Below are 22,984 nucleotides of genomic sequence, written 5' to 3'. Positions count from 1 at the left end.
GACTAAAAGTATGCCTAACTATAATATAAAAGAAGAGAGAGAAAATGCCTAAGGCATGTGCCAAGTAATGAATTGATTAGGCATGCTTTAGGCATACATATCTACTCATCGATTATATACAGCTTGCTTCTAACCAGAAACATTCAGGTGTAACTTTTTATGCCATAAAAAGGTCAATCTGGTTGTCGATACTTGGCTATTATTTAATCTCTCTGCCCCAAAAAAATGCAGCACATGAGTAGTTAAATAAAAGTCCTACACTAATAATTAAATACTTATTATACCCTTAAAGTGGTTCAAGACATGATAGACACCAGAATCAAAACGTATTGCCCCAACTTCAAATATTATCAACGCGTTTTGTAGGCAATCAATATGCAACAACTTAAAAAATCAGTAAATAATGATGCAGGATTATCTACTTACTTGAATTTAGATTTTTATTATCTTTTATTATTTATTTAAAATTCAAGTTTCCTAATTTTAATCTTTATGCGCAGTGGAAATGTGTACCGAGTAGTAAAAGGTTAAATTCAGATTGATAGATGACCAACAAAAGGTAACAATGCATGTTCTTAAAACAACCCAAAACAAAAAATGAACAAAGAAGAATAACAAAAATGCTTGCCTGCATTTCAGCGTGAAGGTGTCATTCAATCGCGTTAAACGTTTCAACGATTTCCAACTCAGAAGATTTGCTGATAAATTCCTTTATATCAGCATTCATTCTTGCTTGTCTCCACAATTTGCATTGTTCTTGCTCAGCCACAGCTCGTTTTCTTTCAAACCATGGCTTAAAGTTATGCCCTTTCATAAACCGCCTGAATTCATATCAAACTTCTTAATATCAATTACGCGATACAATAAAAAAAATAGCAAACAAAAGAAATACCATATTGAAAGAGAAAGATTATTATTACCTGTAAAGATCTAGCCAATTAGATTTCATTCTCTTTGATAAGAATTTTCCGGGACCTCTAGTCGACAAACTTCCAAGAAACTCATCAGCATCAAAAGCATGCAAAGGAGGTGGGTCAACAAATGGAGATGACCCAACAGACGGTGTATTTACCCTAAAATATGGGCCAAACGGGGCTAAAAAGTTAGTAGTAAGCTCCAAGAAATGACGGCGTAATATCTCATTATTAACAACTGACATGGACTCTTCTACCCTTGGTGACAACCCTGCATCAACAAGTCGGTTTAAAATAGACGTGTCTGGTTTAGTAATTGGCACGTAACTGCTCCAAACAGCTTCTTTATGTTCTGTCATGAGACAAAGTGGGCCCTCTCTCCTCAATTTCACAGCATTCATCAAATTTGAAGGTGAAAATTTCTTTAAGTTAAGTTGTGGAAAGCTAAAACCTTCGGGTCGGGTTGAAATTCTACCGGTTGAAGCCCGTGAAGCGAAGGGGAGCCGGGTCGAGTTGAGTGTTGGGCTTCCAACCGACACTATGTTTGGAATGGTACGAAGTGATTTTAGAAAAAAAAGATTTGTAACGCCTAAAACCATTGGAGGGAAATTATCGCCTTCTTGGAGCGAGTTTAAACGAGCAAAATACGGGTCGTGTATGGTGAAATATGGCCTGAAATCAACACTGACGAATAGTGGAGCGATTAAACTAACTAAACTAGCAACTGCTTCACAACATTGCGGTGGTGTCGGTGCTATAATTAGGATCGGCTCCCCGACAAGTAATAACTCCCATAATAACCAAAGCTGTAACAATATCCCTTTGAAGATCCCAAAAACATCTGAATCGTGAAAAAGTCCATATGGGATCGACTGATTTGTAGGAAGAAGTGGGGCCATTGAAGACGCTGACTCTTCAAATGACACCTCACCATCGAAGGACAAGCTGTGGACAGGTGGCAGATTGACTTTAAGCGTAGCATTACCTATAGGAAGCTCCATGAGTTGACTGGGTAAAGGTGAAGCCCATGTTGACACAGAAGCAGCAATACAATCTAAAGCTTTCCTTCCAATGTCAAAATATAATGGACCCATAATTTGTAACAAAGGTTTAAATAAACTAGAATACGGACTGTGTGATAATATTACCACTGATTTTTGTTCACCACCTCGTTTTAACCTTTCATCGTGCCTTTGTCTGTTAAATACAAAACCGTACAAGTACTTAGAGTCATTATGATTCTTCCTTTTTGTTCCCCTTTCACCTGAGGTAACTTGTTCACCAACAAACCGCCCTCGTCTTTGTACTCTGAAGAAGAACATGCAGTCATGGATGCTCGATCGGTTATGGTGTTGAGAAACTGAATCCGGGAATGAACTGAACGCAACATCAAGTTCCTCTTCGGGTGTAAGACAACCAGGCGGATAACACTCTTCAATAAGCTGACCTTGCTCAAGGTCAAACCTAATTATGCAAAATGCAAGAATCCACTTTTGCATAGATTCAGGATCGACATCTTTATTGGACTCTGTCTTTGGGGAAAAAGACGGAGATCTGCTCATTGCCAGATAACTAGATAAATATTATCTATCAACTAACATGGAGATGTAACCAAGTGTTTGCATTCATCAGAAGCTATGTAATGCAGAAGCAATAACTTTTTAAATGCTGCATCAGTTAGAGAAGATTCATAAATTACAACTTGAAAACAGAGATAATAAATTAAGGTACGGGGATCGATAAACAGTTCAAAAGTCAAAAACTCGTTAGAATAATAATTATCTACTCCATATATTATAATAGATCTAACAACCCTAACCTGGTGACCAAGACATTAATCCTAGGAAAGTAAAGCAGCAATAAACACCTGTCAAGTATTTAGGGCTTCGATTTGAACATATATCAAGGGAGTATGATTCATCAAACAGCTGTGAAACCTAATTAATAATGCTGCAAATGCAAACAACTGATAGAGTTGAACTACAAATGAATCAAATTAGAGTTGAAGTAGATGCTACAACACAAGGATTACATTATACGCATGACCTGCATCAAATAGCAATTGATGTAAACAGATGATAATGGCAGGTAATGGATCGATGTACCTGAATCGTAATTAATCAGTTACAGATCGGAAATGGTTAGGGTTTTGAAGTGAGGAGCTGGTAATGGTAATGGTAATGGTGATGGTGTTCAATGCTTGTCAATTTTGACTAATTTTGAATGCTCAACAACATAACCAAGATCTGGGGTTTCTTTCTTTCTTCTTTTGCTTCAATTTATTTTATCACTGGTCGATGTGAAAACACACGAAACCCGGTTTTACTTGCAGTAACTTTATTTACGTTACAAAACTATAAAAAGCTAGCTTCATACTTTCTCACTTTCTAAATAGTTAACGCATAAGTGTAGGGGTGTTCTTTGGTTTACTTTTCGGGTTTTGAGTCGGGTTCTTTGGGTTTCAAAGTTTTAGTTTTAGACCTAAAACCCAACCCAAATTTCTCACCGTTTTTTAGGGTTATTTGGGTTCGGGTTGGGTTAATCGGGTATCTAAGAAAACAAACAGAAATTAATAAAAGTAAAGAAAGGTATAACACAAAAATTAAAGCAACATATTCTATTTTACTCGTTACGTAAATAACCAGATAATAAATAAACAATAAACAGTCAATAAACCATAAAATTATTAGTTTGAGTTGGCTTTTTCTCGGGTTCGAGTTTTTCAGGTCGGGTTAGTTTGGGTTCAGGTTCAGGTTTTCTCAGGTCAGGTTTTGGGTAAGAGTGACAGCCCTACAAAAGTGAGTTCTACTTCTCAATATTTATTATAGATATGTAAGACTATACGGTGTACACCGCGTTCCACGCCCATTTACGTTGCCACCGTGCATGGATCCCACTCCATCACCCCTTGCCACTCTCTTATTCTTATCTGAACCTTCTCTCGAAAGGGCGGTATACCACACAACCTGTAGTGATAACCACTAATTCCTATGTGAATGGCCGAATAAGTACTGGTGACGTCTCGTCACATATCTCAAGTTCGACTTTAGCTTTCATTAGGGTATCGACGAAGTCCAATAATAATTTCTTACGATTAAGAAAAAGTTTAATATCAATTCAATAGTATTTTGATTTTACCAAACAAATCATTTAATGCAAGTCATTTAAATTATTAATCTAATCATGTTCAAATAATAATTTGCATATACATTGTCAAAATCATTGGATGAAATTTAGAGTTAAAAAAGGCTTTTGAGGCCAGATTCATTGTTTCCATGAATTGGCTAGTGGCGGTAAAAAAGGACCCTCCTAAGCATTGCTCTCAAAAATAAATCGGACCGGGTGGTAAAAGTAAACACGGCCTACAAAATCATTATAGCTAGGTACTCTTGAACCTCTTCATTTATAATAATGAGGGAACCTCGATTTTGGTTCATGTGGTTTTTTAAAATTATCAATTTTGGTCCAATAATTTATTTTAGGTATTTATGGTACAATAATTTTAATTAACTATCGGTTTTAGTCTAACCCATTAACGTCATCCACCAACCGTTAGTTAATACAACTTTGAGGGACTATTTTGTATTTTCACAAACTTTTAATAATAAGAATTTTTGTGTTTTCTACCAAAATTAAGTTTATACTTTTCATTATTTTTTAGTATTATGGTTTCTTATATTTGTTTATATATAAATATTTGTATACTTTTTTTAATAAATATAATTTTTTTCGAAGCTGACGCTTTTATGCAAGTGTATATTTTTAATATGTACAAACAAAGACGTCATTCCCATTTTGATCAACTTAATGCTAAAAAATTATATTTAGTATAAAACTTATATTTAGTAAAAACATATTTTAAAAAAATAAAAAAAAGTATATATTTATGTATAAACGAATATAATAAACCATAATAGTTAGAAAAATAGCAAAAAGTATACAACTTATATTTAGTAAAAAAGAAATATTCATATGAATTAAAAGTTTGTGAAAAATATAAAAAGCTCCTCAAAGTTGTATTAACGAATAATTGGTGGATGGCGTTAGTGAGTTGGACTAAAACTGATAGTTAATTAAAACTATTGTACCATAAAAGCCTCAACTAAACTATTGGACCAAACTTGATAATTTTAAGAAACCATAGGAATCAAATCCAAAGTTCTCTCTATAATAAATCATTTATAAAGCCAATCTAGTTAGGTACTGTTGAATAGTCTTTATTTATAATAAATTGACCTGGTTGACTGATCAGGTACTCTTGAATAGTCTTTATTTATAATAAATTGATCTGGTCGACTGGTCAAGTACTCTAAAATCGTCTTCGTTTGAAACAAGCAAGGGCCCATTAAACCGGACTAGTACTACACTATTACCTAGGCTCCACATTTTACTCGCTCCACATATTTTGTTAATATCACAAATCTAAAAAAAAAGAATTCTATATTTTGTTTTTAACTGGTTACATGCTTTAAAACAAAATATGCCACAATTCGTCCTTGATTCTGTGTTTCACGTAAGCATACATAATATCCATATTTAAATGCCAAATGTCAAAACACTTGACTAAACAAACAATACCTTATAAACATATATTTACAGTTTGTCCACCAAAATCAGCTAACATTACAATTCCACTCTATAAAGTTAACTTTTTCTTGTGAAAATCAGTCACCTCACACACTTCATAACAGTTATGCATCGACAGCCAAACGTTTTCCGATCATAACACGACAAATCGGGCATTTTTGACATTTTTCACCGCATATACTGCACATAGAGAGGACATCAAAGTTAATATAGCAATATAGACATAGCAGATGTATCCTTTTACCATAACAATAAACAAAAAACAAGTACCTGCAAAGGATATGATGCCTGCAAGGGAGTAACACCGTGTTTATTTCTTTGTCGTAGCAAATCCTGCATAAGTTTTCATCCTGCAGTTTGCATATAAACATCAGATTATACACACTGAATGAGTGAGTTCAGAAGTCGAACCTTCCAGATTCACATAATCTCACATTTTGAAGTCTTTCATTGTCTTGCTGACTGGATTCTGTGATTTCTGCTTGCTTCTTCTTAGGCAACGTCTTTAAAGTTTCACGTGGATAAGTAGAAAACGTGTTGTATCTGCGATTCACATGTGAAATAAGTATACAGAATGGCGGAATCGTAATTAACTACAAAAATAAAGAAACGAACTTGCCTAGAAGACTCATTGCAGTTAATTCGTGTTTGTTCTCCCCGGCTTCCAGTTGACCGGCAACTAAGCCTACATAGTACAAATTATAGACGGTGAAATAAAACACGGGGGGCTCTAGCCCATTTGACCTGTTTGAAATAAACCATAACTTGAGTCAACAAATTTATGAGTAAATGAGTCGGTTTACCTGGAGCCATGTTGCAAAGAACCAAGGGTATCACGGGCTCTAACAACACGTCCAACGTATATTCCTGTATCGGTCCTGGTATATAGTAAAGTGACGATTTTCTTCCATAAACTAAATGCTGCAAAAAGTACTCCTAATCCTTGCACTAGAAATATAGGCGAGAATACAACAGGAAGCGGGATAAAACTTGCAGCAGCAGGTTTACCCTGCAAGTCAAGGTGTTTATTGACACAATTAAAATGGTTTCTTTGCAATAAAAAAATAAGTAAACTGAAAATTAAATATACCTCCAAACGCATACATAGAAGGATTTGAAAACATATAAAGAGAATTTTCATGAAACAGCCATACGTGCCTTGTAGACAACACATCGTATTCTCGGAGATATCCTCTATGGACCCCACTATGCCACTATAAATCATTGGATTACACCACTATGTACAAACAAGAAACACAAAACACTCTGCAATGCTGTAAAGCATGAACATATAACATGTTATAATAACTAAAGCTGGAAAACGATTAAAATGTAAAGCAAACTTGTTACCCGAAATATAAGAATAAGTTCCACCAGCTTAAAGAATTTGGCTCACCTGATAAACAGAAGTGATTAGAAACTAACACCTTAAAAGAATTTGATACGTTTAATATTTTGGACAGTCACTTAAAAAGGATATTATATTACCGCATAGCTTTTTAAGGGTGAACACAGTACCAATACCAAAGAATACCATAGAGATAGCAACCCAAAAATGCTGAAAATATAGGATAATCATTTAGCAGTAGTTACTTAAATCATGTTAATATTTTAATGAGTAAAACTTACAGGAAGTGCCTGCCATATTGCATCACTCAAAATTTCATCATGTTCTGATAGTAAAGCTTTGCACATTCTGCACTTTATAAAATACATCAGAATTCAAAGTGTATTTATTTATTTGATTTTTTGGATAAAATAGTTCAAGGTGTTGATATAAGGTAAAAAAACGATGACCTGAAATTGTCATAAAAAATAGCTGCTTCAAATGCCAACAATGGAAGAAAGACAATCTTCAAGCTTACTGTGAAAAAATTGAAATGATTTTTGAAATGTGAACATTCAAAATTTAAAAAAAAAACAACTTTTGTATTATTAGATTTAATCAACATACAAAATGAATTCTGCAGAAAGACATAAAGAAGCAGTTCAAATACAATAAGGAAAGGTACACGATGCGGTGCCACCTGTAAATATAAAACTGAGGGAATTAATTACCGAGGTTATCCCCTTAAAAATTTGGAAGATAATAATTATAAAATAACATAGTACAAGATAATATCACACATAAAGGCCATGGAAAATGAAGGGTCCACGTGAAGAAGACGTTCTTCGGGCAACAGTTACATGAAATAAGAAAAGCGGGAAGAACACAACCCTGCATAATATAAACAATAGTAAATTATTATTCCATTGTGTTAACATTATGAATCAACAGAGCATTCATAAAAATCATAACTCATCAATATTATTGTGAGAATTATAACATGTGTTACATTATCCAATTAATAAACTCATAAAATACTATATAATTTTGACTAATAACAGCCAGCATATGAAACAGAACATATAAAAACAAAAACATACCACCAAGAGTAAGATATGAGGTGATGGAGTTTGAGAACAAGTAAGAGTGTGAAGCAGAAGAGTGAAGTATGAGCTGAGAAAGCCTGAGCGGAATCTAGGAACCGACGTTTTCACCCGAACCATAGAACTTGCCTAACAAAACACAGTTACATAAATAATTTGCATTGAATCAGACGGTTAAGTTATTACCATATGCTTCTAGAAATTGACTTCCTTGTATAATCGCACCTAAAAGGCTCCAACACCTTTCCCTGCAGATATATAAAAATCTTATATCAAATCTTTTGCATATACTTTTAACATGTCAAGAAGTTTTACATTAATTGAATGTGCCTACAAAATTCTGAAGTAGTAATCAATGTTGCAAAAGTTGCTAGGCGGACCCTAGGCGGCCGACTGGGAAGTTGAGAGTAGTCGGAGTACTCGGGGAGTACTCAGAGGGTAGTCGGACATGGTAATTATAATGAAAATTAATTTTTGGACAATATATATTTGTCAAAGACTCAAAATAAGCATAATTCACGTAAAAAGGATACTCTAGCTGACTCGACAACTTTTTAATGACTTTTAATTGACTTTTAGAGAACCCTAGCCCGCCTAGCCCGACTTTTGACCGCCTAGCCCGACTTTTTGTCCTACTTTTTACCGACTTTTAGAAATTCCTAGTCCGACTGGGCCGACTTTTGACCTCCTAGCCCGACTAGTCCGACTTTTGACCGACTTTGACTGCCTCCGACTATTCCAGCCGACTTGGAAAAAGTCTCCAAGGTAGGGGTCCGAGGACCGACTAGTGGGTCTTGGAATCCGACTTTTACAACACTGGTGGTAATATTACAAGAATAAGGTGACAAATTTAAAAAAAAAAAAAAACATGTCTAATATTAGAGATTTGACCCCCAAAAGAAAAAAACATAATAAAAGAAAGCAACAAATGAGTACCTGTCGTGAAGTATTTGAGAGCAATCCATTTTCGAGCGAGGGTGCCTCCATAGCATCAAACACACAATAGATTCCTTTTGTGACTGTCATTTCTAACCCATTTGATAAGCATACCACGTTCAGGTTGACTTGTTTAAGCCGTTTAATTATATGTCGACTCATCAACCCATTTAACACGTTAGCAACTTGAATACAATTCGTTATACATGAGTTAAAAGCTTCGTGTTTGGGTTGCACAATTTTGAACATCTAGGCGAGGATATTTGACAGGAATAAATATATAAGGCATTTTCTAATTTAAATATTCAACCTTCCAAACCATCAATCTCACACGGTTGACACCGATATTTCATTGAGGGTCTCGGCATCTTTTGTGGGCCTTCTTGGTTCAACCAAGCCACTTTACATCTTAGCTCGTGAACTATCCCCGCCCGTTGGCGGCTTATAACTTATGTAAACATAGAAAAAATCCACTAATATATCTCAACTGTTGACAACTGAGTCACCAAAAAAATGTTACAAACATGTATTTACACTATGCACCAAAATAAGCAATCTTATACGGGTCAAACAAACATGTAATCAGTAGACTATGCACACATAGGATTATAGCTAGTGTGAGGGCTAACATTACAATTTCTACACTATAAGGTAAACCTTTGTTCTTGTAAACTATAGTCACCTAGTTAATAAAAGCTATACATCATATACAGGCAAGCGTTCTTCGATGATAACACGACAAATAGGGCATTTTTGACATCTTTCACTGCAAATACTGCAAAAATAGAGGGAATCAAAGTTATTACAAAAATTTAGAGTTGGCAGATATATCCTTTTACCATAATTATATACAAACAAAATAACAAGTACCTGCAAAGGATATGATGCCTACACGGGAGTAACACCGTGTTTATATCCCTTTCGAAGCAAATCCTACATAATATTTTATCCTGAAGTTTGCATAATATCAAGATCAGACCATAACATCTCAGGAGGTATTAAATCATAATTCAAACAATAGTATCAAGATTCATATAATCTTACATTTTGAAGTCTTTCAAAATTTTGCTGACTGGATATTGTGATTTCTGTTTGCTCATTAAGAGCTACTTGAAGTCTCCAAACCTTAAAAGGCAAATTAATAATCAAGTCAGTTTTGTTTTCCAACTTGGCAAACTGAGTAACCAAAAGTACCTCCTCCGTTAGATCCTTCTTGGGCAATCTCTTTACTACCTCAGGTGGATAACCAGAAAAAAGTGTTGTATCTGAAATTCACATGCGAAATAAGTAGAGAGAATGGCAGAGTTGTAATTAACTACCAAAATAAATAAAATGAACGTGCCCAGAAGACCCGTTGTAGTAAATCCGTGCTTGTTCTTCCTGACTTCCTTCCTCAGTTGACCACCAACCAAGCAGCCTACATAGTACATACAATAACAGTACAAATCAAGAACACTGAGGTGGCAAAATGGGCAGGTCAAGCGGGTCAACAAAAGGGTCAACAAACTTACAAGTAAAAGGGTACACTTTACCTGGAGCCACGTTGCAAAAAACCAAAGGAACCACGCGCTCTAGCAGCATATGTAAAGTATATTCCCGTACCAGCACCGGTACGTAGTAAAATGATAATTTTCTCAATCAAATTAGATGCTGCAAAAAGTACTCCTAATCCTTGCACTAAAAAGATAGGAGAGAAGACAACAGGAAGAGGGATAAATCTAGCAGCAGCAAGTTTACCCTGCAAGTCAAGGTATTAATTGACAGTTAAAACGGTTTATTTGCTATAAGAAATAAGTAATCTCAAATTAAATATACCTCCAAGCGCATACAAAGGAGGATTTGAAAACCGATGATGGGAATTTTCATAAGATGGCCACCTACGTCTTGTGGGCCACACATCCTATCCTCAGACGTATCCTCTGTGGACCCCACCGAACCACTGGTCAAATCAAGATATCTAATAGCTGTGGGTGATGAGCTTGCTACTGGTATTTGAGAATTTCTATGAATCACTGGATTAGACCACTTGGTACAAACAAGAAATGCAAAGCACTCTGCAATTCTGTAATGCATGAATTTGTAACGTGTTAGAATAGCTAAAAATGCATTAGATGCAAAGGTGGAAAATATTTAAAAAACTATACCCGAAATTTATGAGCAAGTCCCACCAGCCTAAAGAACTTATGTCACCTGATAGCTTTAAAAGGGTGAACACGGTAGCAGCAAGAAAGAAAACCATGGAGATAGCAACCCAAAAATGCTGAAAATAAAGAACAATCATTTAGCAGTAGTTATTTCATCACGTTAAGCAAGTTAGCAGATAAATGAAAATAAATCTCTTCAAAATCAAATATCTGAATAAAAGTGCATCATGTTTATATTTTAATGAGCTATACTCACCGGAAGTGTCTCCCATATTGCCTCATCACTCAAGATATCATCATCTCCCGGTACTAAAGCTTTGCACATTCTGCACATCACAAAATTGAATAGTTGCTACCTAGTAAAACCAGAGTAATTAGAAACGGTAAAAAGAAAGATGACCTGAAATTGTCAACAAGAATAGCTACTTCAAGTGCCAACAATGGAAGAAAGACAATCTTCAAGCTTACAGTGGGAGTTTTCTTAACTGTGCGAAAGGAATTGAAATGATTTCAAAATATGAACACTCGGGATTAAAGAAAACACCTTCTGTACCAATAAATCACTATACCATGTGCACTCTCCAGAAAGACACAAAGAAGCAGTTCAAATGCAATAAGCAAAGGTGTGGCAACAATCGCATGAAATGGTGCCACCTGCGCAAAAGGAAATTTATTTTTCACCTGATTCACATATTTTCCAAGTTATCCTTTTAAACGTTTCATAAAGATAAATAGTTATAAAACAATATGGCACAAGAAAATATCACACATGACGCCCATGGGAAACCGACGGTCCAGGTAAAGAAAACCTTCCTCGAGCAACAACCGCATGAAACAAGAATAGCGGGAGGAATATGATCCTGCATAATTAAAACAAAACAATTAACATAATACAGTATTGTAATTGATTAAATGCATTTCAATGTTTCTAACGCTAGAAGAGTGAAAATTCCATTCTAAGTATCTGCAGCGTAACTAAAATATTGCATTTGTGAGTACGTGAACCGTTCGGCACAAAGTTCGTTTAATGAATGAACAAACACGAACAAGAAATTCTGTTCGTTTAGTTAAACGAACGAACATGAACGAATTTGGTAGCTTGTTCATTTACGTTCGCTTGTTTATGTTCGTTAGTTAAAGGCTTGGTTTATATTTTTATAATATTTGATTTGTAATAACCAACCTCCAACATTTAAATTTTATAACTTTATTATTGTAATTATTATCTCAAGTTCTTAACTTTATATTTAATTATTATTTTCCAATTGACAAACTGATTAAGCCTCAAATAATCATTTGATATATGTTGATTTCAATTTCTATCTGTAAAGTTTGTAATCAGAGTTAGAGATTCTAACCATTACCTTACCCCCAAAAGAGAGCAAATTTAAAGACAGAGAGAGATCATGTAACATATTATAAAAAAACATACCACCAGGAGTAAAATACGAGCTTGAGAAGGAGTAAGAGCGTGAAGCAGAAGAGTAAAGCGTGAGCTGAGAAAGCTTGTGAGGAATTTGCGATTCGGTTCCACCTCATTTCTTTCTTTCTTGCTATTTATATAATAATAAGCAGACGAAACGAAGCCTGAGGGGTGTGGGGGCTTTAATGTGGGCTTTAGTGGGGGCTCCAACCAATAATATTATGACGTGTGGCAGAGAGAGAAACTGGATAAGGGAGTTGTTGGAGCCCCGGTTGGAGCCCTGGCCCCTGGTGTGGAGGGGCTCCAGCGAAAATTTTTTATTTTTATTTTTTTTATAAATATACTCAAACAACGACATTTTTTTTGTGTTAGTTTTGAAAGGATTTTAGGAGGAAAGGTGTATAATTGTGAAATAAAGTATATTTTATAAAGATATATATTTATAGTTTAAGAAAATATATTTTTTTTTAATTTAATATGAGCTCAACGGCTCTTTTCCGTAAACCTATATAGAAAAAATATCTTTTTTTTTTGTTTTTTTCGGCTCCCAACGGTCCAAAATACCTCAAAAGGTGTGCTCCTCTCTCTTCTCCCGCTGACCAGCTCACGCCTGCATTGTTTTTCGCGTTAGCGCCCCGTTAGCGCCCCCGTTAGCGCCCCGGTGGTGTGGTGTTAGCGCCTGGGGCGCGAGCGGAGGGGCTCTAGCGCCCCCGTTGAAGCCCCACACCCCTCAGCCTAATTGAATGATACTTATTTGCACATCATGCTGACGTTGTGTTGAGAAGACAGACAGACAGGTTGCCTAATGCTTGCTGCTGATATTTTCATATTTTGTTGTTTTAGGTGTGTGAGTGAGTGTTGGTTTGTATATAGGGGGAGATTTTTATGATAATATAAGGACTCACTCACCCCAAATGCATATACTAGAAAACAGCTTTTTGTAAAAATAGATATTAAAAATAGTGAAGCGGTAAAGAGCATTAAGCGGGTGTGTTTATGGGTTGGGTTAACTTGACAACCTGTTTGACCAGGAAGTTTCTTAAAACTTTTTAATTAATTTTATTTATTAATACATTAAATTAACATTTTCACAAGGAGCAAAATACAATGATATGAAAAACAATTATATTTTAATTATAAAATTTTATATAAATTTTGTGTTTAGTTTTAAATTTTGTCATAAAATACTCATTAGTAATTTGCTATATAAAAAATTTAAATTAAAAATAAATGAATTAAACGGTTTAACTCGGAAACCCGACCCATTCTACTAAACTAGTTGGCGGGTTCGACCCGAAATTGACCAGAGCTTGTTTAGCCAAACCCAACCTCGTGAATTTTATGATAAGTTTGGGTCATATTTTCGTGTTGTGTCGGAAATTCACACATCAAACTAAAATTGGTTGGTGTGGTGCAATAGTCTATATGCGTATAGTCTTTCTATTTTGGAGATGATTGACTCCCTTTTATTGTGTTTGTTTTCTAAGTTTGGTTTTTATTCTGAACATGCAAAGTCCTTGTTCTTTCCGGTTTCCCTAGGTTGGATATCTTTTATTATTGGTCGTTAAAACATATTTTGATACTTAGATATATGTATAATAGGTTAAAAACATTGCAAAGATTGAATAAATAAAATATTAAGTAGTTAGTAATAAAATTTGGGAATTATACAATGATATTTTGAGATAAAATATGATTGAAATTACGTATAACTAATTGTTTTAAGTGGTAAAGTAAAAGTACTTAAACTGTAAGGAGATAGTTTATTCGTGGGTCTTTGTTTAGGGTTCATTGGCTTATTTCATTAAATTTTAGGGTCAAGTAAAGGGTTAATAAAAAAAAACCAATCGACTTTTTCTTTTTGCTCGAAAAAAGTTTTTTAACTTAACTTTTGCATATAAAAATCCCACCGCTTGTTATATTTGAACATGATTGTGATTAAAAAAAAGACTTGTACATGGCTTTCTTTTTGCTTGTGAACTGAAACGGAAACGCAACGATTGATGAGCAATCCACATCAGAAATTGTAATCGAAAACAAGAAGTAACTTGTAATCGATTTAAGAGTAAATCAAATCAGTATATGAATTAACTTGTTTGATATCAACAATTTGTAATCGAAAAACAAGAAGAACAAACACGTGTATTTTGTTTAACATTCTTTTTTCGATATCTCCTTTTAATATTCTTGTTTGAACAAACAAGTATACACTAGCGTAAGTTTGCCATAAGTAGTATTAAATGACTTATACGATATATGTTTTGATATCAAACAAAAATGTAAAATAGGTGAAAAAAATCGGCTATAACAAACAAGAATATTAAAATGAAATATTGAATAAAAATATTAAACAGTGATATAAATGTTCGTTCTTGTTTTTCGATTACAAATTGGCGATAGCAAACAAGTTTATACATTGATTTGCTTTCCGATTACATACCTCAAATGGATTACAAGTTGTTTCTTGATTTTCGATTACGTTTCTGGTGCCGATTATCCGTCAATGGCTACGCATCCATTTAGATTTACAAGTAAAAAGAAATGTATGTAGGTCCTCTGGATGGATTTCACAATTTTACTCGGATCAACCCGTGTTGTTAGTTAGCGGATATCACCATCAACACTCGGATCTTAGTTTTGTATAAACAAATGAGAAAGAGAGAAGGTTTTGGTGGAGAGAGGTTTTATTTTCAAGAGTTGTGTCTTTTTGTGTGCTATTTGGAGAAATGGGTAAAGTAACCCTTTTATAGGGTCTCACTTCTTCTAACATTTACAAAATAAACGTATTGAGTATGTAACACAACGACGAAAAGCAAACCAGAAAGACATACACAATCCTAGCTCTATAATCTCCTTCTAGGATTGAGTATGTCGAGGAACTTTCGTCAAGTTCTTTGCTTCGTCTTTATTTCTTAAAACTTAGTATTTGTCTTGATCCAAGAGCTTGAACGAGATTAGATTTTGGACAATTCTTTATTTTCGGTTCTTGTAGACTTGAATTTCAATCCTATTTTCTGAGAATGATCGGCAATAGCAAATTTTAGAAACCTCAGATGCAGGAACTCGACATCTAATTTTCTTTTGTGTACTTTCTTGAGCCGACTAGTTTCTTTCCTTGTCTTTAGACACAATCAGTTCATTTTTAGATTCAACCACAAATTTTCACGTTCTCGTCTTCTTTTAAGTGCATAAACATCAGCAACTTCAGTCTTTGTAGCCAACAGGCTTGATCTTGATCTACCTGTCCATGTACAACTGCAAAAAACATAGAGCGAATAAGATTCGTTCACAGACCCTCTCGAGGGTCGAAGAAGATTTTTTTTCTTCAAAACATGTCATTGGTTTGAAGTGTTTGCAGAATAACTCTGAAATTTTTATTTTATCTTGACTTTCATAAAATACCAACTTCAATCCTTCAACTTGTAAGTTGTAAATGATTTGTTTAAGTCCTAAGTTTCCAACAAACTTTGCATGAATGACCTTGACAATAAAACACATGATTTTGAATAAAATAAGGTTTAATAAAATATCTACGAACTGAATAAAAACTTAAAATCCTTTTGGCATTTTCATATATTTTAAAATTACAAAAATATATACATAGTATTTTGAAGTTGAAACATAAAATAAAACAAAATAAGATAGGAGTAAAGATGAAATTAATATTATATATCAATAATATTTACAAAATTTTCTAACGATTTTAATATTTTTGCGAGAAGGATCACAACATGGAATCACATTGATCGATAACGTCCTAGATCACACTTCTATTGCAATATTATTATGCCAAGAACCCAAAGTCGATTGTATATATATTTTGTCCACTTAAACTTAACAAGTATTTAGATGTCAATGTGATATGTTAAGGTATGAATTAGGCATGATAGTTATGTGGTCCCCATTTAATATGATAAATTATAGACTCCATCATACCTTGGGCTTAGTTTGCTTTCACATGTCAAATCAACTTGACTTTGTAGGTCCTCTAGATGAATCTCACAACTTTACTCAGATCAATCCGTGTTGTTGGTTAGCAGAAATCATCAACGACACTCAGATCTCGGATCTTAGTTTTGTTTAGGTAAAAGAGAGAAAATGGATAGTGGAGAGAGAAACTTTATTTCCAAAGAGTTTTTCTTGAGAGTTGTTAGAGTTGTTTTGGAGAAATGGGTAAAGTGACCCTTTTATAGGGTCCCAATTTCTCTAAAGTTTACATAATAAACTTACAAAAAATAAACGTACCAAGTATGTAATACATCGACTAAAAGCAAACTAAAACGATATATATAATCCTAAAAACAATATAGAATATTGGCCCTACAATCTCCCTCTAGGATTGAGTATGTCGAGGAACCTTCGTCAAGTTCTTTGCTTTGTCTTTATTTCTTGAAACTTAGTACTTGTCTTGATCCAGCATCTTGAACGAAATTGGATCTTGAACAGTTCTTTATTTTCCAGTCTTGTAGACTTATTTTCTGTGAAGGATCGGCAACAGCAAATTTAGAAACATCAGATGTGGGAGGCTCGACATCCAATTTCCTTTTGTTGACTTTCTTGAGCCGACTGGTTTCTTTTCTTGCCTTCAGGTACATCAGTTCATTTTTAGATTCAACCACCAACTTTCATGTTCTCGTTTTCTTTTAAGCGCTTCAGCATCTGCAACTCCAAGCAGACTTGATCTTGATCTACCTGTCCATGTATAACTGCACAAAACTTAGAACGATAAGATTCATTCACAGACCCTCTCGAGGGTTAAAGAAGAATTCGTTCACGGACCCTCCCAATTTCACTCCCTCAACTTGTAAGTTGTAAGTGATTTGTTTAAGTCCTAGGTTTCTAACAAACTTTGCATGAACGACGTTAACAACAAAATACCTGGTTTTGAATAAAACAAGGTTTAATAAAATATGTACAAACATAATAAAACTTAAAATCTTTTTGGCATTTTAATATACTTTAAAAATTACGAAAATATATACATAGTATTTTGAAGTTGAACATAAAATAAAAAAAATTAAGATAAGAGTAAAGATGAAATTAATATTACATATCAATAATATTTACAAAAATGTTTACTAACTTATTTTTGTGAGAAAGATCATGACATGGAATCACATTATCTGTTAACGTTCTAGATCACACATTATCTGTTAACGTCCCACGGATGACACCAATCTCCCTATAGTCTTTAGCATTGATAGCCGTCTGTGTCGTACTCCAAGATACCTTCTTCAGAGAGTGGAATCTCAACAAGTCTTCTGACAAACTTGTTGAAAGCTTCAACTATCTTGTCGGTATTCTGACGGTCGATGTCTTCCAATGTGGGCAGGGGCGAATTGTAGAGCTTTAAGATGTCTCCCTTGCTTAGCCCCATCAATTCGTGCTCGTCATACACTCGTAAATCTTCCATCCTTTTGCAGTGAATGACTGCTTCACATGTTGTATTGTCGGGCTCCCAACCGATGAAATCATGGAGAAGAAACGGTTCTCCATGATAAATAATCTGACTGTCTTTAGGAGCTGCATACCTCCACGTTATTCTTCTTTTCCCAGTGGCCGGATCAATCTCTCTTGGATTCTTGTACTTCAGGCCTTTATTCAACTCAAAGTTGGCATAATCCAACTTTGATTCCCGATGTATATGATGCTTGAGCAAGCCGTTAAGATCCTTCTCTCCAACCCCATCTCCTATCGCTTTTCTGAAGTAGTTCATGTCTAGCTCAGACAGAGAGTGTAACCGCCTCGATTGTAGGTAGATGAGGTCTCCGTTTACCCTTCTGATCGCCCAACAGCAGCTGTCCCTGTGATATTTAGCATATACAATGAGGGAGTCATCATGATACTTGTATTTGAGCGATCGTTCGCTTGCACGGTTCATCACGTAATGTGTCTTCCTATTTCGTTTGCTGACTTTCCATGACGAATCTTAGCTTGGACTGTCACACCCCAACCTAAGGCGAAATGCCGGGATGTGATCCGATTGCTCACAGCTCGAAGATACTATCATAAGTATAAATGAAAATATCTAATTAATTATTTTATTTCAATTATACACACACAATATCTAAATACAACAAACCAATTCAAATAAACAAATATAACATGTTAAATTCATGTATGTCTTCATTATAACCCTAAAGTCTTTCTAAGTGTCCATACTTCAACTTCAAGCAACCTGCATATGCGTAGAAAACAGAGTTTGTCAACAACACATGTTGAGTGAGTTTACCACCAGTTTTGTAATAAAATATGAATAATATAATAAATAAGCAAAACATAATAAATGCGGCAATGAAATCAAACCATAAGCATGTAAGTTGTCGATTAAACCATTGTCAAGCGAATTGGGTGGCGGTAAATCAACCATAAGCATATAAGAATAAGACCATTGTCAAGCAAATCGGGCGGTTGTCAATAGAATGTGAATCCTCTCCAAGGGGATATGTCAAACAAATGAATACAATAACACATAAGCACATAACAAGTAGATTTGATTAATCACGCACAATTACACGTTTGCTATTTTTGATATGTATGTATATATAGATATGTATGTATAGTATTATATACGCATATGTCCCCAAAACGTTTATGAAAATCAAGTAAAATAGGGGAATGATAAAACTCACCTTAGACGGAAGACAAGTGATTAATAAATTCGACAAACGAATTAAAGATTTAAGTGAGTCATCCAATACGCGTCTAACGAGATTAATGATCACAATCTGAAACATTGTGATATGGAACTATAAATAAAAACGAACTTAATGCCGCTGGAATCAATCCAAACGGATGAGTAGAACTCTATTTATGTCGATTTTAATATTTAAACGAGTTGAGTCTGACCAGAATCCGAACTTTGATTCGGGAGTCACGTTTTGGTCAGAATCCTTAAAATTTAATTACGAGAAGAAAAGTCTTTTGGACCGAACGTTGAATCCGACCAGAAGCATGAGAAAACGTAAAGTCAAACTTGTTGATTGTTTTGCCCTTAAACGGTTTTTAAGCGAATTGACCAGTCAACACCCTTCAATCACCGAAATTGATTGAAGGTTATTGACTAGGGAATATGTATGAATGATTTTACAGTTTAAAACTTACCCGGAAAGTGAAAGGATCAAGAGATATAACGAGTCAAAGATCAATGTATAAGCAAAGTCTAACGTCAAGGCTTGTATCTTTAATGAATATGCAAAAACCGAAGGGTTTATGAGCTGAGCAGAAGGTAGGATGGTTGGAGTATGTTCTTTAGGGTTCGATTAAAGTTTATAGCAGATGAATGGAGCTTGTTTAAATAAGAATAGCAAAAACGAACTAATTATGGGCTTTTGGCCTGTTTAGGTAAGAATATACGATTTAAGGAAATAATCAACGATTTATTCATAAAGATCGGATCTTGGACAAGGAAAAACGAATTAGGAATGGTATTTTAGTCTTATGATGTTTACTTGGACCTTAATTCACTAAAACATGCCTAAAATAAACGATTTTATACCTTAAACGAACTAAAGCATAAATGATCTGTGCAGATGGTTGGATGCGGCGCGCGACGTGGTTGGTGCAGCTGGCTACGTGGAGCTCCGAGCTCATGAAGGTTGGATTTTTGATTTTTGGCAATATTGGTCCTTGTGGTTTGAGAATTGGACAATTAATGAACATTTTATGATTAAATCAAGAAATGAACTACGTATGAAACCTAAAGGGTATAAAATGAATATTAGAAACTTATTTACTTATAAATATTTGATATTGATTAATATTAAAGGTCTAAAAATGTTTCGTTCGGGTTACACGTAAACGAATACGGGTTTGGAAAATCCGAAATGTTACAGTCTCCCCTACTTTAGGGAATTTCGTCCCGAAATTAAGGAAAACCAAAACATTATCGTTTTGAAAACAAATTAAACTTTTTAAGAAAAATATCATAACATAGAACTTCCAATAACTGAAGCAACGCTTTAAATGACAATTCGATAAAGGCATTTATATATAGGATGTACCAGCGGCGTATCCACCATGTCCTTGTCATCTCATCATTCGTACCGTTACCCAAATTACTTTCGGTTCTAATTCACGACACACAATTGTATGTGTTATGATTTCCATGCGAGGACATGGATAATTATGTGTCGACCCATAATTACTTAGATCGTCGAATGGTCCGCATAATTCGTTCCATCATGTGGTTTATAAAACGTTTTAGATAAAATTTTTTTAAGAGAAAACAATTGTTTTGATAATTCTATATATAATTTCAAATTATAATTAATAGATGTTCAAGTTGAATTAATAAATTCGTGAGATTTCGAAAACCTCTTTTGCTTTTAAAAGTAAAATTTTGAAAATTGAAAAATTAGATTGGTGAAACAGATGTTATTGTGATAATCAAGTTTAAGGAAATGAGATGGAGATATAAGATCCTAATAAATTAACTTCGATACAGGAATTTTATTCAAGGGATGAATTATGCAAAGGTTTAATTTATAACAAATAGGTAATGGCATGCGGAGTCCTTAAATATCGTATTCTTTAGGATTGAAGTTTCTGAGATCGAGAATATAAGTTTAAACATAGTTAATGAAATTTTTTGGTGAGTCGAGTTTGGTTAATTTAAGTACTTAGGAGTCTAAAGAGAAGTTAATATAAGGTCATAGCTTTTCAAGTTTGTGATTTTGAGATTAGATTAATTCAATTAAGATATTCTAAAATATTATAATAGTTTGTAATTAAGAACTTAAATATTAATGATAATGTGAAAATATACTTATTTGAATTTAAATTGTTAATAGATTAAATTGGGAAGCGGATATTCCCGAATCACCGAGATAGTCCTATTGCAATAAAATCTATAAAATTAGATAAAATATAAAGTAGGTAATTAAATTAGATTAAGTTGAGAACTTGTGGATTTTTCCTTTTTCATAAAATCGTTATAAATATTAGGAAGTAAGTAATTTGAATCATCTATAATGGAAATTTGAGTAAATAATAAATTCTAAATTAAAGTGAAGCATATAATAAATTGAGATAAATGCGAGGCTAGAAATGCATGAACCACCATGACTATTCTAACAACTACGAATTTATCATTTAAAACGTTCAAAATTTTCAAAAACATCAAAGTAGGGAGTTGAAATATTTACGATGAATGTTCAATCAAAAGGTCAATTTAATAATAAAAGTTAAATTAATTAATGGAAAATTTTTAATTTAAAAATGAAAATCAAATTTCGAGAATAAATAATTTAGTTTAATAATATTAAAATTTACAATAATTGAATTTTAATAGTAAAGGTTTATAAAGTGGAAAATAAGTTGTGAAACCATCATGATATTGAGGAAAACAAGAGATAACAAAATATTTATAGTTTAAAGTTGAGGATAAGGTTTTAAATATACTTAGAAATTTATAGTTCGAGAATATTGATATAATTAAGAAAGTATAATTTAAATAATATTTTAACGGACATGAGTTAGTATAAGATTTCTTGTTCGAGGTATATTACTTTTTTCGAGGTTGGCGGTTGGTCGGTTAATACATCAACACTCCTTGGTGATTCTAGTAGTCGAATGGCAATTACGAGAAGCAGGTGAATGGCGTTGATTACGATGATTTTCTAGGGAAGACATTCTACGAGGACCAAGGATGAAATTTTAATGAAATGATGGGTAAGTTGTGGGAATGAGTTGATATGAGATAATGGGGATGCGTATGTATATGTATTAGTACTAGTGAAGACTCGAGGACGAGTCAAGAATTAAAATAATATGTTTGAATTTGAAGCATTTAAGTAAATAATGTTTTATAGAATTTTCCAAAAATAAAATAACCAAGCATATCAAACGAGTTGACCTCCCATGAGCTTTTCATGGCAATTTGAATGGCCCAACTAAATAAACAACATAAAGTTTGTGAATTGGCCTCCCATGAGCGTTCCATGGCAATTTGTTGGCCCAATTCAAATAACGAGCAACAAACAATTGAGTTGGTCAGCCCATGAGCGTGTACATGGCATTTAACTGACCTAACTAATTAACGAATTATCGAATCAATGGAGTTGTTCAGACCATAAGCGTTACATGGCATTTAACCGACTCAAATAAATATCGAATCAACGAATCAAATATAAGTAGTTGGTGTATCTCGGGAATCACCCCGGACAATACGTTCCAACCCAAAAATCAAATCAAAAAAGGTTTAAGAAATGAATAGTGGAGTGCCCATGGATTTCCATGGATTTTTCAACCAACTAAGCATTTAAAATAATTTAAAACAAAAATTTGTAAGTATAACCGTTTAGCCGGTTATGTTTACCACGTAACCGTTTAGCCGATTATGGGTACCACTTGAAGTTATGTGGTTGTACGAGATTTGTCATACCCTTACGCTTCAAGGTGAAGAGCAGAACAAAACACGGGAATTCTTAAGGAATTTCCCACAATAAAAGGCAATCTACCAAAAATAAGAGGGTTTAAAAATATTTTGAAGTGAGGCGTAACCTCGGAATTCGTTTGTGTGTGCAATACATAAATAAGATAAACAATAA

At 34.0% G+C, this 22,984-nt stretch overlaps 3 protein-coding genes and 1 pseudogene across 4 annotated transcripts; all 4 read right to left on the bottom strand.

Annotated features, from left to right (window-relative positions):
- Positions 1-616: 616 nt before the first annotated feature.
- On the bottom strand, positions 617-2,476 carry LOC143634082 (uncharacterized). Its single transcript, XM_077102255.1, has 2 exons — positions 921-2,476; positions 617-821 (listed from the first exon to the last, which is right to left on the bottom strand). The coding sequence occupies exons 1-2, from the start codon at positions 2,474-2,476 to the stop codon at positions 650-652; spliced, it is 1,728 nt and encodes a 575-aa protein (XP_076958370.1). The 3' UTR covers positions 617-649.
- Positions 2,477-5,504: 3,028 nt separating this feature from the next.
- LOC143634081 (uncharacterized) lies at positions 5,505-7,098 on the bottom strand (annotated as a pseudogene). The gene is made up of 7 exons (XR_013153792.1): positions 6,990-7,098; positions 6,852-6,897; positions 6,592-6,775; positions 6,305-6,510; positions 5,936-6,186; positions 5,772-5,851; positions 5,505-5,681 (listed from the first exon to the last, which is right to left on the bottom strand). The product of XR_013153792.1 is annotated as an uncharacterized LOC143634081 (transcript).
- A 14-nt stretch (positions 7,099-7,112) lies between these two features.
- On the bottom strand, positions 7,113-8,957 carry LOC143634063 (uncharacterized). Its single transcript, XM_077102243.1, has 8 exons — positions 8,868-8,957; positions 8,575-8,747; positions 8,118-8,179; positions 7,929-8,022; positions 7,629-7,719; positions 7,456-7,528; positions 7,299-7,365; positions 7,113-7,197 (listed from the first exon to the last, which is right to left on the bottom strand). Exons 1-8 carry the CDS (start codon positions 8,955-8,957, stop codon positions 7,113-7,115), a joined length of 735 nt encoding a protein of 244 aa, XP_076958358.1.
- Positions 8,958-9,483: 526 nt separating this feature from the next.
- LOC143634079 (uncharacterized) lies at positions 9,484-12,568 on the bottom strand. The gene is made up of 13 exons (XM_077102254.1): positions 12,444-12,568; positions 11,781-11,871; positions 11,581-11,665; positions 11,412-11,496; positions 11,268-11,337; positions 11,012-11,127; positions 10,683-10,929; positions 10,400-10,605; positions 10,202-10,284; positions 10,062-10,123; positions 9,912-9,992; positions 9,738-9,817; positions 9,484-9,642 (listed from the first exon to the last, which is right to left on the bottom strand). Exons 1-13 carry the CDS (start codon positions 12,548-12,550, stop codon positions 9,564-9,566), a joined length of 1,392 nt encoding a protein of 463 aa, XP_076958369.1. The 5' UTR covers positions 12,551-12,568; the 3' UTR covers positions 9,484-9,563.
- Positions 12,569-22,984: the final 10,416 nt, after the last annotated feature.

Source organism: Bidens hawaiensis, unplaced genomic scaffold (assembly GCF_021521415.1).
Source record: "Bidens hawaiensis isolate Kalapana, Puna unplaced genomic scaffold, B.hawaiensis_p1.1 tig00006990_1, whole genome shotgun sequence".
In the NCBI taxonomy this organism is placed as follows: Eukaryota; Viridiplantae; Streptophyta; class Magnoliopsida; order Asterales; family Asteraceae; genus Bidens; species Bidens hawaiensis.
This window is presented reverse-complemented; position numbering and strand designations above follow the sequence as displayed.